The following is a 12,875-nucleotide window of genomic DNA, read 5'->3' as shown; positions in this document are numbered from 1 at the left end:
CTAGTGAGGAGGGCTTTAAACTAGGTTCGACGGGGGAAGGTGACCAGCCCAAGGTAGTCTCAAGAGGGAAACCTGGAGAAGGGATGGAACTTGGAAGAATGCCGGGTTTGTAATGGCAGGAGAAAGGAGAAAGTAATCGGAACTGGGAGTGGGGGAATCAAATCATTGCCTTAAGTGTCCTAATGAAGCCCTTATATCTGAGGTGTGTAGGAAAAGAGAACACCAGGAGACAATTCAAGGAGAGGATGCAACAGGGGAATAAGCGCAGCAGAAGAAAGTAGGGCAGTTGCTGAATTTTTAAAGTGCCTGTACACAAATGCGAGGAGCCTGGGAAACAAGAAGGAAGAATTAGTAGTACTGCACAGACAGGGAATTACGATGTTATTGGCATAACTGAACATGGTGGATAGCTCGCATACCTGGAGCACTGCCATGGATGGGTATAAGCTGTTCAGGAAGGATAGGCAGGGGCGAAGAGGGGGAGGAGTAGCGCTGTATGTAAAGAACTGTATGAATGCTCAGAGCTCCACTACGAACTGGAAATGAGCCGTTGAAAGTCTTTTGGGTTAAATTTGAGGGGAATGTCACAAGGGGGATGTTATGGTGGGTGTCTGCTGCAGACCACCAGACCAGAAAGAAGAGGTGGATGAGGCTTTTTACAGACAACTGCAGAAGTCTGTAGATCACAGCCCTGGTTTCTCATGGAGATTTCAATTATCCTGGTATCTGCTGGGAGAGAAATACAGCAGTGCACAGGCAATCCAGAATTTTGGAGATTGCTGAGGACAACTTCCTGGTACAAATGCTGGGGGAACCAACGAGGGCCTTGCGCTCTCGACCTCCTGCTCACAACAGAGAAGAGTTGATCGGGAAGTAAGGTGCAACGGCAACCTGGGCAGCAGTGATCATGACATGGTAGAGTTCAGAACCGTGGTCAAAGAAGGAAGGAGAGAAGCAGAACACAAAACCCTGGATTCAGAAAAGCGGATTTCAGCTCCCTTAGAGAAATGATGGGCAGGTTCCTGGGAAGCTGAACTGAGAGGGGATGGGTGTCCAGGAGAGCTGGCAGTTTTTAAAGAACCATGCTAAGGCACAGGAAATACATACCAATGTGCAGAAAGAACAGCAAGCGTAGAAAGTGCCCAGCATGCTAACAGGGAACTCAGTGGTGAGCGAAGCAAAAGAAGGAAGCTTACAAAAAATGGAGCTTGGACAGATACTGGGGAGGCATAAAGATTATTGCTCGGTCTGCAGGATAGAATCAAGAAAGGCAATTTGAGTTGAAACTAGCAAGGGATGTGAAGAAATAGGAAGGGTTTTACAAGTATTGTAAGCAACAAGAAGAGGACTGGGATGGTGTAGGTCCTTACTCAATGAGCAGGTATCCTAGTGGTGGAGATAGGAAAAGGCTGAATACTCAATTCCTTCTTCACTTCAGTCTTTACGGGCAGGACTCAACTCCCAGACCACTACACTGGGGAACGCAGAGAGGAGAGGAGGAGAGCAGCCCACTGTGATAGAGGTCAGGTTAGGGACTACTTAAAGACGTTAGACATGCACAAGTCTATGGGACCGATGAACTGCATCGAGGGTGCTGAGGGAGTTAGCTGATGTGATTGCAGAGCCGTTGACCATTATCTTTGAAATTCAGGCGAACAGGGAGGTCCAGAGGACTGAGAAAGCAAATATAGTACCTATCTTTAAGAAAGGGAAAAAGGAAGATCCAGGGAACTACAGACAATCAGTCTCACTCAATCCCTGGAAAAATCATGGAGCAGGTGCTGAGGCATCCATCCTGAAACACTTAGAGAAACAAGGTGATCAGAAGCAGTCAGCATGGATTCACAAGGGTAAATCATGCCTGACCAACCTGATTGCTTTCTACGATGAGATGACTGGACCTGTGGATGGGGCAAAGCTGTGATGTATACTTGACTTTAGTAAGGCTTTGACACGGTTTCCACAGCATTCTCATCATCAAACTAAGGAAGTATGGGTTGAGGAATGGACTGTGAGTGGATAGAAAACTGGTTGAATCAACGGCGCTCAGCGGGTAGGTATCAATGGCACACTCTCTAGTTGCAACCAGTAACAAGTGGTGTGCCCAGGGGTCTGTTCTTAGGGCCCGTTCTATTCAATGTCTTCATTATGATCTTGATGATGGATAGCTTGCACATTAAGTAAATTGCAGATACACCAAGTGGGGGAGTGGTGACACGCTGACGGAGGGCAGGGATAGGGATTCAGGAGACTTAGAACATGAGAAGTGGGCCACAGAAACCTCATGAAGTTCAACAAGGACAAGTGCAAGTCCTGCATTAGGACAGAAAAACCCATGCACTGCTACAGGCTGGGACTGTTGGCTAAGTAGCAGTGCTGAAGAAAAGGATCTTGGGTTACGGTAGATGGAAGTTGAACATGAGCCTACAGTGTGCTCTTGTAGCCAAAAAGGCTATAGCATACTGGGCTGTATTAGTAGGAGTGTTGCCAGCAGATCGAGGATGTGATTATTCCCCTCTATTCGGCACTGTGAGGCCGCATCTGGAATTTGTGTCAGTTTTGGGCGCACACTACAAAAGGACATGGAACAAGGAGAGAGTCCAGCGGAGGGCAACAAAAATGATTGAGGACTGGAGCACATGACTTATGAAGAGAGACTGAAGGAACTGGGCTTATTTAGCCTGCAAAAGAGAAGACTAAGGGGGGATTTGATAGCAACCTTCAACTACTTGAAGGGATGCTCCAAGAGGAGGGAGCTAGCTGTTCTCAGTGGTGACGGAGGACAGAACAAGGAGCAATGGTTTGAAGTGCAGTTGCGGAAGTCGAGGCTGATATTAGAAAAACTTTTGACTAGGAGAGTGGTGAAGTATTGGAATGGGTTACCTAGGGAGGTGGTAGAATCTCCATCCTTAGAGCTATTTAAAGTCTGGCTAGACCGCACCCTGGCTGGGATTATTTAGGGAAAATGGTCCTGCCTTTAGCAGGGGGTTGGACTAGATGACCTCATGAGGTCCCTTCCAACCTTTTGATTCTATGATTCTATATTTATCTCTGTGGAGCACCTTGCATGCTTTTGGGTGTTGTGTAAATAATAGTATTTCCAAGTTTGGAACAGGAAAAAGGTAGAAATGTTTTATGCTTGTATTACTACTTCTTTGACAGAGCATTAAAGTTATAACAAGCCCACTTTATAAAAAAAATTCAACTTCATTAGCTTGTTGACAATGCACATATAAGACCCCCTAATCCTTCAAGTGGTTCTGTGCAGATAGACACCTGTCCCTGTGCAGAGCAGCTAGTAGTGAAGGGGCTTAGGCATGTAACAAATTATTTCTAAATAACACTTTCTGTCAAAGATTATTATTTGTTAAGTAAATAGAATGAAGCCTTTTAAAATCACCTTTCAGAGGCTACTCACCACCATCTTCAATAGTTCTTCCATTTCTAGGCTGAAAATGTAATTAAATAATCATATTGAGGTCAGACAAGTAAATGCAGCAAAAAATGACTCCCATAGTGCATTTAGGAAAATCACAAAATCTTATTCTAAATTTACCACACTTGGGTTATGGGTCCTGAGTGGAAATAGGGCTTATCTGTGGGTTGGGTGAATTCCCATGGTCTGTAACATCTTCAGTCAGCCTCTGGACCAACAGCTGAAGAATCTGATTAATTTTTTATGCAGCATTTTGGCCACAATCAACAAGATATATAAGCGTATGCCTAACTCTGATCATGTGACTCGTACCACTGACATCACTTGGAATACTGACCTGTTTAGAAGCTAGGCACATTTTTAAGTATCCTGCTAAATCAGGGCCCCGGTTATAGTCAGGGCTTCTTTTTAACTGATTTTTCTTGCTGTGTTGATAGAGGCATGTTGAAAACATTTTGCCCAGGTCAACATAATGTGTCACTAGCTGAATTTGGGTTAGAACAGGATCAGCAAGATACTTTGGGCAAAGATCCAACAGTCACAATAAGAAAAAAATTAACCACAGATTTTCATAATTTCCATGGTTTTTACTCTGTCGTGCACTGAATGTATTAATCGGATCATTTGGTCAGTGCACTGCTAATGGTTATGTTTGTCTGCTGAATTTAGTGCCACTGCACTAGTCAGTCTAATAGGAAATAAACATTTGGCCCCCAACTCTATCTCTAGGTAGAACAGCTCAAGGGATAATATTTTAATGGTCACCCCTGTGCAACAGAAAGTTTTAACCCATTATTGCCCAGGATTTCAGAGTCTTATAGACCTTTTATTCTATCCACCACACCACTTTGGCTCCCTAAGCTTTTCAAGCAATGACTTTGGACTGCAGCATCTATAGAATACCAGACAACAAGTTTTAGATGTAAATGGTTTTATATTGTTTTCTATGAATATTTGAAATTGTATATGATTCAAAATTGTAAGAGAGAAAAGACAAATCTGATACCCTGAAAAGAAAAAAAGGCCGTCCCATGGTACCAGCACTATCCTGTAAAATAAAACACAAACCATTAAAAATACGTGTATTATTAAACTATAGTATGGCTATATTGACAAGTCTCTGTGTCACTGTCAGAGCTGTTGTCATCAATAATTCAGGAGCTTCTTCAGCGGTATGCAAATAACTAGATACTGCTAGTCCCCAGTGTCCATTCACCTGAACTACTGATTAAACATTAATACCGAGAGGGAATTGTCAAGGATCATCCATTTTGTCTGATGTACTTATATTAAAATACCATAATTAAATATGATGTTGCATGGGCTTTAGAAAATAGCTTGAAGGCTGACTTAGAAGTGATTGATTATCTCTCAGAAGCAGCATGTGAACTAGTTCAGAACAACTGTGGTCTCCGATTTTTTTAATCTAAATTAAGTTAACGTACCTTCTTTGTAAACTCTGCAGCAGCAATTTGTGATTCCTGCAAGTTGATAGTGCATATCAGTTTTAACATATCCAGCTGTTCATGAGATTTTCATAATCCTCCAGTACAGGTTAAGTGCATTGCTCTAATCCATTTATTTTTTTTTGGAAGTGAGAACATTAAACACAAATCAGATAGTTATAGGAAATCTAAAAGCAAATCAAAATTTGCTGCCTTTATTTTAAGTATTACTTTAACTGATTTCAAGGTAAATACATTCTTGTCACTGTAATTCAGATTAGACAGACATGCTCTTGAGAACAATGCAATGCCTGAACTGAAGGGAACATAAGGAATAGCATTCACCAGGTTTCAAAGTAATATTGATTTTTCTTTCCTTGTTGAAATGTTGTTGGATTTAAAAAAAAAAATCAGTGGAAATCTTAGAGACAGGAAACCAATCTGGGTTGTTGCTACTAAACTCAGCTCATGCTGTACTTATTTTTCAGAAGGTAGTTCATTATGGGACCAATCTTGCACCACTGAAGTCAATGCAAGTTTTGCCATTGACTTCAGCGGCAGCAAGATCAAGCCCTGTGTCAGTGAAGGCTCTGATTCTTCAATCTGATCTGCAAGGACAAATCCTTGTAGAGCCCCACTGACTTTGACTGGACCTTAAATGGAAAAAAAAACATTTAGTAGCATCAGCAGAGATCAGTGACAGCAGCAACTGCCCCAGTGAATGGATTTAATGATCAGGGATAAGTTTTAAAGATGAGTAAGTGAAATGGAAGACAAGAGCAAGGATGTAAAAATGAAGGAGGAGAGAGGCCAGAAAATGGGGAACACACAGCAAGAGGAAGAAAAGGGGAGATGAGGTTGAAAAGGGAAGGGAAGGAAGATAAATTTAAAAAAGGAAAAAAATAGAGAAGGAAAGAGGAGAGCTCGAGACAGGATATGAAGCAAGGGGATTTTCTTTTGTTAGATATTCACAGTTCAAACATTGAGACAATGATTTATTAAAAAATTGAAATTAAATTTTAGTACCATAAAATACTATGAAAGAAACAAGTGCATACTGGATCAAGGAATCTTTTCATTCTTCTCTCAGAGAGCTTTGAAGCAAGGCGCATTAAAGGATGCACAGGGGAAGACTACAACAAAGAGATATTGTGAACACTAGTTTTGTGTTAAGATCAATTAGACACAGAACATTCAAACATAGTCACTGACTAAAAGTTTTTGATAGTCTGGAGCTTCAAAAATCAGACTTATTTATAATACAACTTAATTTATTTTAGTGCAGAATCATTCCAAAACATGAGCTTCTTAACAAGGCTTTGTAATAATCACAGGTTGAATTTTTCAAAGGAGTCTAGTTGAGATAGTGACCTAAATTCAATGAGATTTGGGTGCTCCCTTGGGCTCCTTTGAAAACTCCAGCTGTAAATCTTACACAAAGACTGGAGGGAGAAACTAATCTCTCTCTACCCAGTTCTTTCGGATGACTTTAAAAAACACTACACATTTTGGGTGAAATACTGGGTATTTTGCCATTGACTTCAGTGGGGCAAAGATGTCATCCCTTGTGTTAAAATTTACTCTTAATGCCTTAATCAAACTCTAATCCACATGATACCACACAAATTCATAGGACCATGTAAGAGGAGGATCTATTCAATAAGAAAAGCCATTTTATGCTAAGGCTGATTTTAACTGATAGTTTCCACGGTATTGGGGAAAGTTCAGGTGGGCCAGAGACAGAGAGATTCATGTCCTAATAGATCTGTGAAGCTGGACAAATGTTCAGAGTTCACATGAATCCCTCCTTCTCCACACCTCCCAGCTGGACCTAATCCTGGCTCTGAGCCATTCTTACAGCTTCGGATAAGGCCCCAAATAGACCACATTCTGGAAACATAGCTACAAACTGCTATGTGGCAAAGGTCAGTTACATCACTTGGAAAGATGCAATATGAGTCATGTTCCAGGCCTGAAGAATGATCAGATAGGGTGAAATCTTGGATCCACTGAAGTCAACTGCAAAACTACCATTGACTGCAATGGGATCAGGATTCCGCCCATAATTTCTAGCTGACTTTGGGAAACCCCTAATCAACATTTTGTGGGTTTGTGGTTTAGCTAACATTGTATTAAATATATTTACTACCCAGTCAAGGTCTAAAAGGTGTTTGGTTTTTATTTTGTTTTGCTTTTGTTTTTGGGCTGGGGCTGTAAATTAGAATACAATGTAAATATTGTAATGCTTTTATATTCAAATGTTTAAAAACTGTGCTCAGAATTAGAAGGTAAAGAAACTGAGAAAGTATAGGAAAGATAGAGACGCACCTTTTAAAAACACTTCCTGTAATTATTTTAAAGTCATTGCACATGACCTGAGTAAACATTATCTGAAACTCCATAATCATGGTGCATTTTATCCTTTTCTGACTAAAGCCATTCAGATATCAACAGGGTTTGAGGAGCTCTCTAGTTTTTGTGGGTAAATCTCTTGAATAATTAGCATTAACCAAAAAGGAAAAAAATGGCTTTGGAGACTGATCCTGACATTGGCTTTAGTCAACACGACTCAGTATCTCACAGGCCTGAACTTCTATAGATGATTGAGTGAGGTACTTAAGCATGTGAGACACCCTCATTGAAATCAATGAGTCTACTCACATGCTGAAAGTTAGGCATATGCTGAAGTACATTGCTGAATCATAGACTTAGTAAGCATCTTGTTCACATATTTATGCTATGCAAAAGTGATGATTATGTTAAAATACTGACCCCAGTTTTAAATGGATATGTTGGTTCTTGAATTCTGGAGTAGTGAAATAAAAACTGCATAAAAAGAGCAATTTTAGTATATAGTCATATCAAATCTAAGAGTTGAAGTTATATGCATATATTACTAAGATGGAAAAATACTTACTCTTCTATACATGTTCTTGTTGTTTTCCTAGTAAAGATAATGATGAAAGTCAAACTCTGTTTGTTTGGACAAAAGGTTGGGAAAGTTTTCTTCAAGGAAAGAAAATCATTAGATCTTACCTCCTCTATCACCATGCTATTAAAAATAGCATTACAAAGATCCATTACTTTACTGAAGATCTAAAAGAAAAATAATTTTTTAAACATACATTCATTTATGGTATGTTTTGTACTTGATTTTTGAGGTAAGAAGCCTGATTTTCATCTCACAACAGTTTAAATCAGGAGTAATTCTACTGAAGCCAATGGCATTATTCCAGAGTAAATTTTTCTGCAGCTACCAGATATAAAAATTACACAATATTTTCTATCAGGAAAAAGTTGTTAATATATTAATTATGTCAGCATAATCATATGCTGCATTAAAAACAAATACTTACAATTGAATTTCACTAAATGATAATATGGGAAAATAGGACATAAGCCAGCAGAACTATTTACATCATTACAGCTGAGTATTCAACACCTTGGAGGAGATGGAACAGGCATTTATATTTATCATTTCAGATACTAAATTTAATTGTTATGGGATAGCCAATGTGCCTGGAAGAGTGGAGTCAGTTCAATAAATTATAAAGTCAATTTACCTGGGGTTGATTAGACAGTTCTGTCCACTGACTGAAACACAGTACCAGCTTAAAAATAAAGATTAGACATTAAGATCAGTTATACACTTAAACCCCTATTTTAGCGTGAGAAAATGTAGCTTTAGTAATATTCTATCAAGGCCTTCCGAGCTCGGATACTCTGAATGTGTGTATTTTGTTAAAATGGGTAGCAAAAGGTTGCTTTATAGACGTACGCTAACCGGGAGGTGATCAAGCAGACATTACCCCATTTCGTGTTATTGTTAATTCATTGATTTATCAATTCAACCTCAACTGTAACCTAGATTTGATCATTGCATTGTCTTATAGTTTCAATTAGCTTAGGGAAATTGTAAGTAAATTAGTCAGTAATGTATTTGTTTAGTGTCCTATTCGCTTGTTTATTCTCTTTGTAAAATCCATATAAGGGATACCAAACTTGTTTCTCTCTCAAAATTGCAGCATAGTCAATCACCTACAGAAGGCTGCAAGCCCCTAGATCCACTCCAGAATTAACCTCCTCTTAGCCTTCCACTCTGCATATTTATGTGCGTGTGATTAGAATGGGGAGCGAAGACTTTTTAATAATGCAGCCTTAGCCACTGGCTAACCGGAAAATGATCACGTGTATTCGGTTTCTCATTTCCTAATGGTAATTCAGCCGTGTTTCAGTGTCCCCTGCACTGTTATGAACATGCTTCCAGTTTATGACTGCCATGTTATGAAAACGTTTCGTACCTCGCTTTTAGGAACGTCTGGAGCATCTACAGAACCGGCAACAGGCTGAGGAAACCCTATTGAGATAAAGCAGCCACAAATATAATTTACACGAAAAGGGTGACTGTGCCCTTCATTTGAAAGCTACCCCAGTACAAATTCAGGGCGCGGATTCTCCAAGACCACAGGAAAGCTATAATGGGTCCACAACCCGGGTACAAATGGAACCCAAGCTGGGTTAAAACACTAAGGCCGAGAGCCGGCTTAGCAGGGGTGCTTGGTTTTGTTCTTTTAAAGAATATTTTTCAACAGAGAGAAAAAAAGCATCCTTCCAATGTGAAACCCTAGAGCAAAAAATAACCCAATCCAACCCTGCGCCTGGCGTGCATTACAGGGGCAGATCTAGATGTCGGGATGGGCAGGCCCCCAGGAGTGTACACACACACACGCTCCGAACTGCCTCCAGGACGTGCTGTGATGCCGAAACCTCCCCCCCCCCCCATCCCCGTTCTCTGTGCCCACCACCGGGCACATCAGCGGGGTCCGTGCTAGCCCCGGGCGCGCAGCCGAGGGTAGATGCCGCCCTTCAGCACCCTGGACAGAGGCGCCAGCAGAAGAGGCAGTCCCCAGCCTTCTCTTCCAAAACTTTCTCTGCTCGCTTTAGCCTCTTGGCCACCTCTAGCACTGACAGCCGGCGTCAGTGTGAGTAGCTCCGCTGAACTCGGCCGCACTCCAGTTGAGGCTCTGGTCCCAGGGCTATATTCATTCCCTCTTTGCCCACCAATCCCTCGGGGCTTATTGAAAATGTCCATTTCTCATGTTTAAGTCACTTGTCCCGGTCACTTTTATAAGCACCTATTGTGCACCTACTAAGAGTCCCCTGGTTCATCAAGTAAGGGGCATGTCACCCAGCCCCCTCCTGCCCTGCTCCCTTCAAATGAGCACTGCCTAGTCTTAAAAACTGCAACACCCCTCCAGTCTTTAGCCGCTGATGGTTTGGGAGGATGGACACCAATAGCCATGTCCTTCGTTTAAACTATTTGCAGCCTTCAGCCCTGCACGTTCTGCTCCTTGGAAGAGCTTAATGTTAGAGATCAGGTTCAAATTAGTTTGGAACAACTGTTCTCCGAGTCTGAAGAGAGTCTAGCTTCTCCGAACTGCAAAGCAGAGCCAGGAGTGTGAGGGAGGGAGAGAGGAACTAGTTAAGGTTTCTGTATTAGTCCTGTTCTGGCGACTATTCTTTATTCACATAGATCGGGTACGTAGGAGGCAGTTATGGGGATAGATCGGGTCTTACCTGAGGTGAACTGTAGAGCATAGACGCAGTAGAGAGCGAAGATCAAAGGGAAGGGGGAAGGACGCTGTTTCATTTTCAGCCACCGGTTCCTTCCAGCTGGGGACAGACTTTGGTTGTTCTGCCAGGACCTGAGCATTTCACATCAGACTTCAGACGGGAGGGAGGATGCTCAGCCTGTGGGCGACTGGCCCAAACTGGAGAGGTATATTTGTAACAAGTTGTATCCCATTGCAAGGGGAGCCAATCAGCACTTTGCATGGGCCTGGTTTTCTCAGTCATAAGTGTCATGCTGTGCTTTTATTTATGCAGCAATATCTCTCAAATCAACGCTGTCTGCAACGCGACCTCAGCCATTAGTCAAGACTCCAAGAGCACAGAATGGAGACGTTTAGAATCCTCATTGCCTCTCTCTGTATAAAAACGGCTTTATATAAAAACTGCTTTCATGCAAACAGGCTGTACTACCTACATTACTGCTGCATCACAAACATGTTCTCATCTTTACATGCAAACTGGTCTGTCTACTGCAGAATCAGAGTTCACTGAAAGTTTGCTAGGAAAAGTAAACTACAATCATTTTCCAGTTCTTTGATTGATTTTTTTAACAAGACTTTGAAAATTTCATAAAAACTAAGCATGAAATAGCTATGGATGCAATACTTATATGTAGTGACTGTTCATTAGGAACCCCAGGAAGCCCTATGATTAGGAATGAATTTATTGAAACCATTTCAAAACCCTAGCTTATCAATAATATGGAAATATGAAGCAAAAAGAAGCATTTCAAGTGAGAGTGGCCAATCCCCTTAAAATAGAAGAGACTGTTGTACCCTATGGTTTAATAATCCCTGGGAAAATATTTCTACTCATGACACCCTGGAAAATAAAGTCAGCTTTTTCATTTAAAAAAATGGGAAATTTCATATAAGACAATTATTGTCTTATTTATCAGTTTTATTAAGTAGGCCATAACTTGAAATAAGGATTCTTTTCCATTACTCTGTCTAGCTGTAGGGCAGCATTTCTAAATACCGTACATCATAGTATCTTCATGTGTTGTAGAAAATGCTGGGATCAGTTCAGAAGGGACATGTAATTCTTCATCCTATTCTGCTATAATCACTGAGTTCTACTTTGAAGTGTGCTGCCAGGGTTTATTCTGCTTTGGTTCTTTGGGGAAATGCTTTACATTGTCATCTGAAAATGGCAAAGGTAGATTCCTTCTGATCTCCTTTGAGAGTGTGTTCTAAAGCTTTGGGCCTGCTGCTGTAATTATTTTTTTCTCCAATTTCTTCCAATTTGCACATGGGCTGAATTATTTTTGATATTTTGGACGATTGTAGCTGCTGAGGTGGGTTGCAAAAGAAGAAGCATTTCTTGCGAGAGCAAATGTGGTTAATTGAAGGGGCAGCTGGTGTAGCTGCCCCGTTCCTCAAAGTATTTCCCCTTTCCAGCCTTTCTGGGTTGTTTGAGCCAACTGTTCAACAGTCTCCAGTTTCCACCATGCAGGCGCCAATGTCCACCATATTTTGAGATGTTTGGGATGCCACACTGTCTATGCAAGATATGAAAGCATGAAGAGCAGTATGTCATTGATACATAACTGGCATTGCAGCCCATGTTGTCTCACTATGTCCCTCAATGGTTGTACATTGACACTCCACAGACCAGAACTGACAGCAAGGAGAAGCAGCTGCTTTCTGAGAGAAAGGAATTAGATTAGCCAAAGTAGCATGATTCTGTTCCTGTCAGAACACACAGGCAGGGCAGCAGTACCTTGTGGTAAAAACCAGTGGTAGAATGAGCAGCCTCAACATAGTTGTTTCACCTCTGTCTATTGTGATGACAGGTTATTGCACTTTTGCTACTCCACTGCTATTTTGGTACAGTTATCTGGCTTGAAGGAATCTGGGATATCAGTGGAGGTCAAATGTTGGTGAAGTTGGTCTCCTATCATCATCTTTATCACCTTGACTAGAAATGGGAGATCCAAGACTGGATGGTACTGAATGAGGTTGTTGGCACAGAGTGTTGATTTTTGTTCTATTTGGAGGACAAGAGACACATTGCTGCATGATTGCTGCTGGGGGCAGGGGTTAGAATGTCTGTTTCTGATAGCACTGGGTCTACACATTCCTCAATGGCTTTGACCACCAGAAAGAGGCATGGGTCCAGGTCACAGGTGGGGGTACTGGCTTAATAATGAGAATGCCTAGCTTTTCAATAGTACTAGTTCTCCAAGCACATTACCAAGGATGTCAGTATCACTAATAGCGCAGAGAAGTGAAATGACTCTCCCAAGGTCACCCAACAGGCTAGATATAGTGCCAAGAATAGAACCCAGGTCTTCTGAGTCCTAGTTAGTGTAGGGTAGGCTGCTGCTAGGCTACAGTGCTTTCAATGAGTCTAGCAGGAGG

General features: G+C 41.4%; 1 protein-coding gene across 1 annotated transcript; it reads right to left on the bottom strand.

The window, feature by feature from the left end:
- Positions 1–7,777: 7,777 nt before the first annotated feature.
- NMS (neuromedin S) lies at positions 7,778–10,616 on the bottom strand. Its single transcript, XM_032793961.2, has 5 exons — positions 10,459–10,616; positions 9,183–9,238; positions 8,445–8,492; positions 7,918–7,977; positions 7,778–7,825 (listed from the first exon to the last, which is right to left on the bottom strand). The coding sequence occupies exons 1-5, from the start codon at positions 10,592–10,594 to the stop codon at positions 7,778–7,780; spliced, it is 348 nt and encodes a 115-aa protein (XP_032649852.2). The 5' UTR covers positions 10,595–10,616.
- Between the last annotated feature and the right edge of the window lie 2,259 nt (positions 10,617–12,875).

This window comes from Chelonoidis abingdonii, chromosome 1, assembly GCF_003597395.2.
Source record: "Chelonoidis abingdonii isolate Lonesome George chromosome 1, CheloAbing_2.0, whole genome shotgun sequence".
Taxonomy (NCBI): Eukaryota; Metazoa; Chordata; order Testudines; family Testudinidae; genus Chelonoidis; species Chelonoidis abingdonii.
Note: the sequence above shows the minus strand (reverse complement) of the source record. Positions and strands in the feature narration are given on the sequence as shown.

Bases quoted from the DNA above. Each gene is read 5' to 3' on its own strand.
- NMS (XM_032793961.2), bottom strand. From the start codon at position 10,594: ATGCTCAGGTCCTGGCAGAACAACCAAAGTCTGTCCCCAGCTGGAAGG. The intron at 9,239-10,458 runs GTAAGACCCGAT...TTATCTCAATAG, and splicing joins TGCTCTACAGTTCACCTCAG to GGTTTCCTCAGCCTGTTGCC. The intron at 8,493-9,182 runs GTACGAAACGTT...TTTATTTTTAAG, and splicing joins CAGACGTTCCTAAAAGCGAG to CTGGTACTGTGTTTCAGTCA.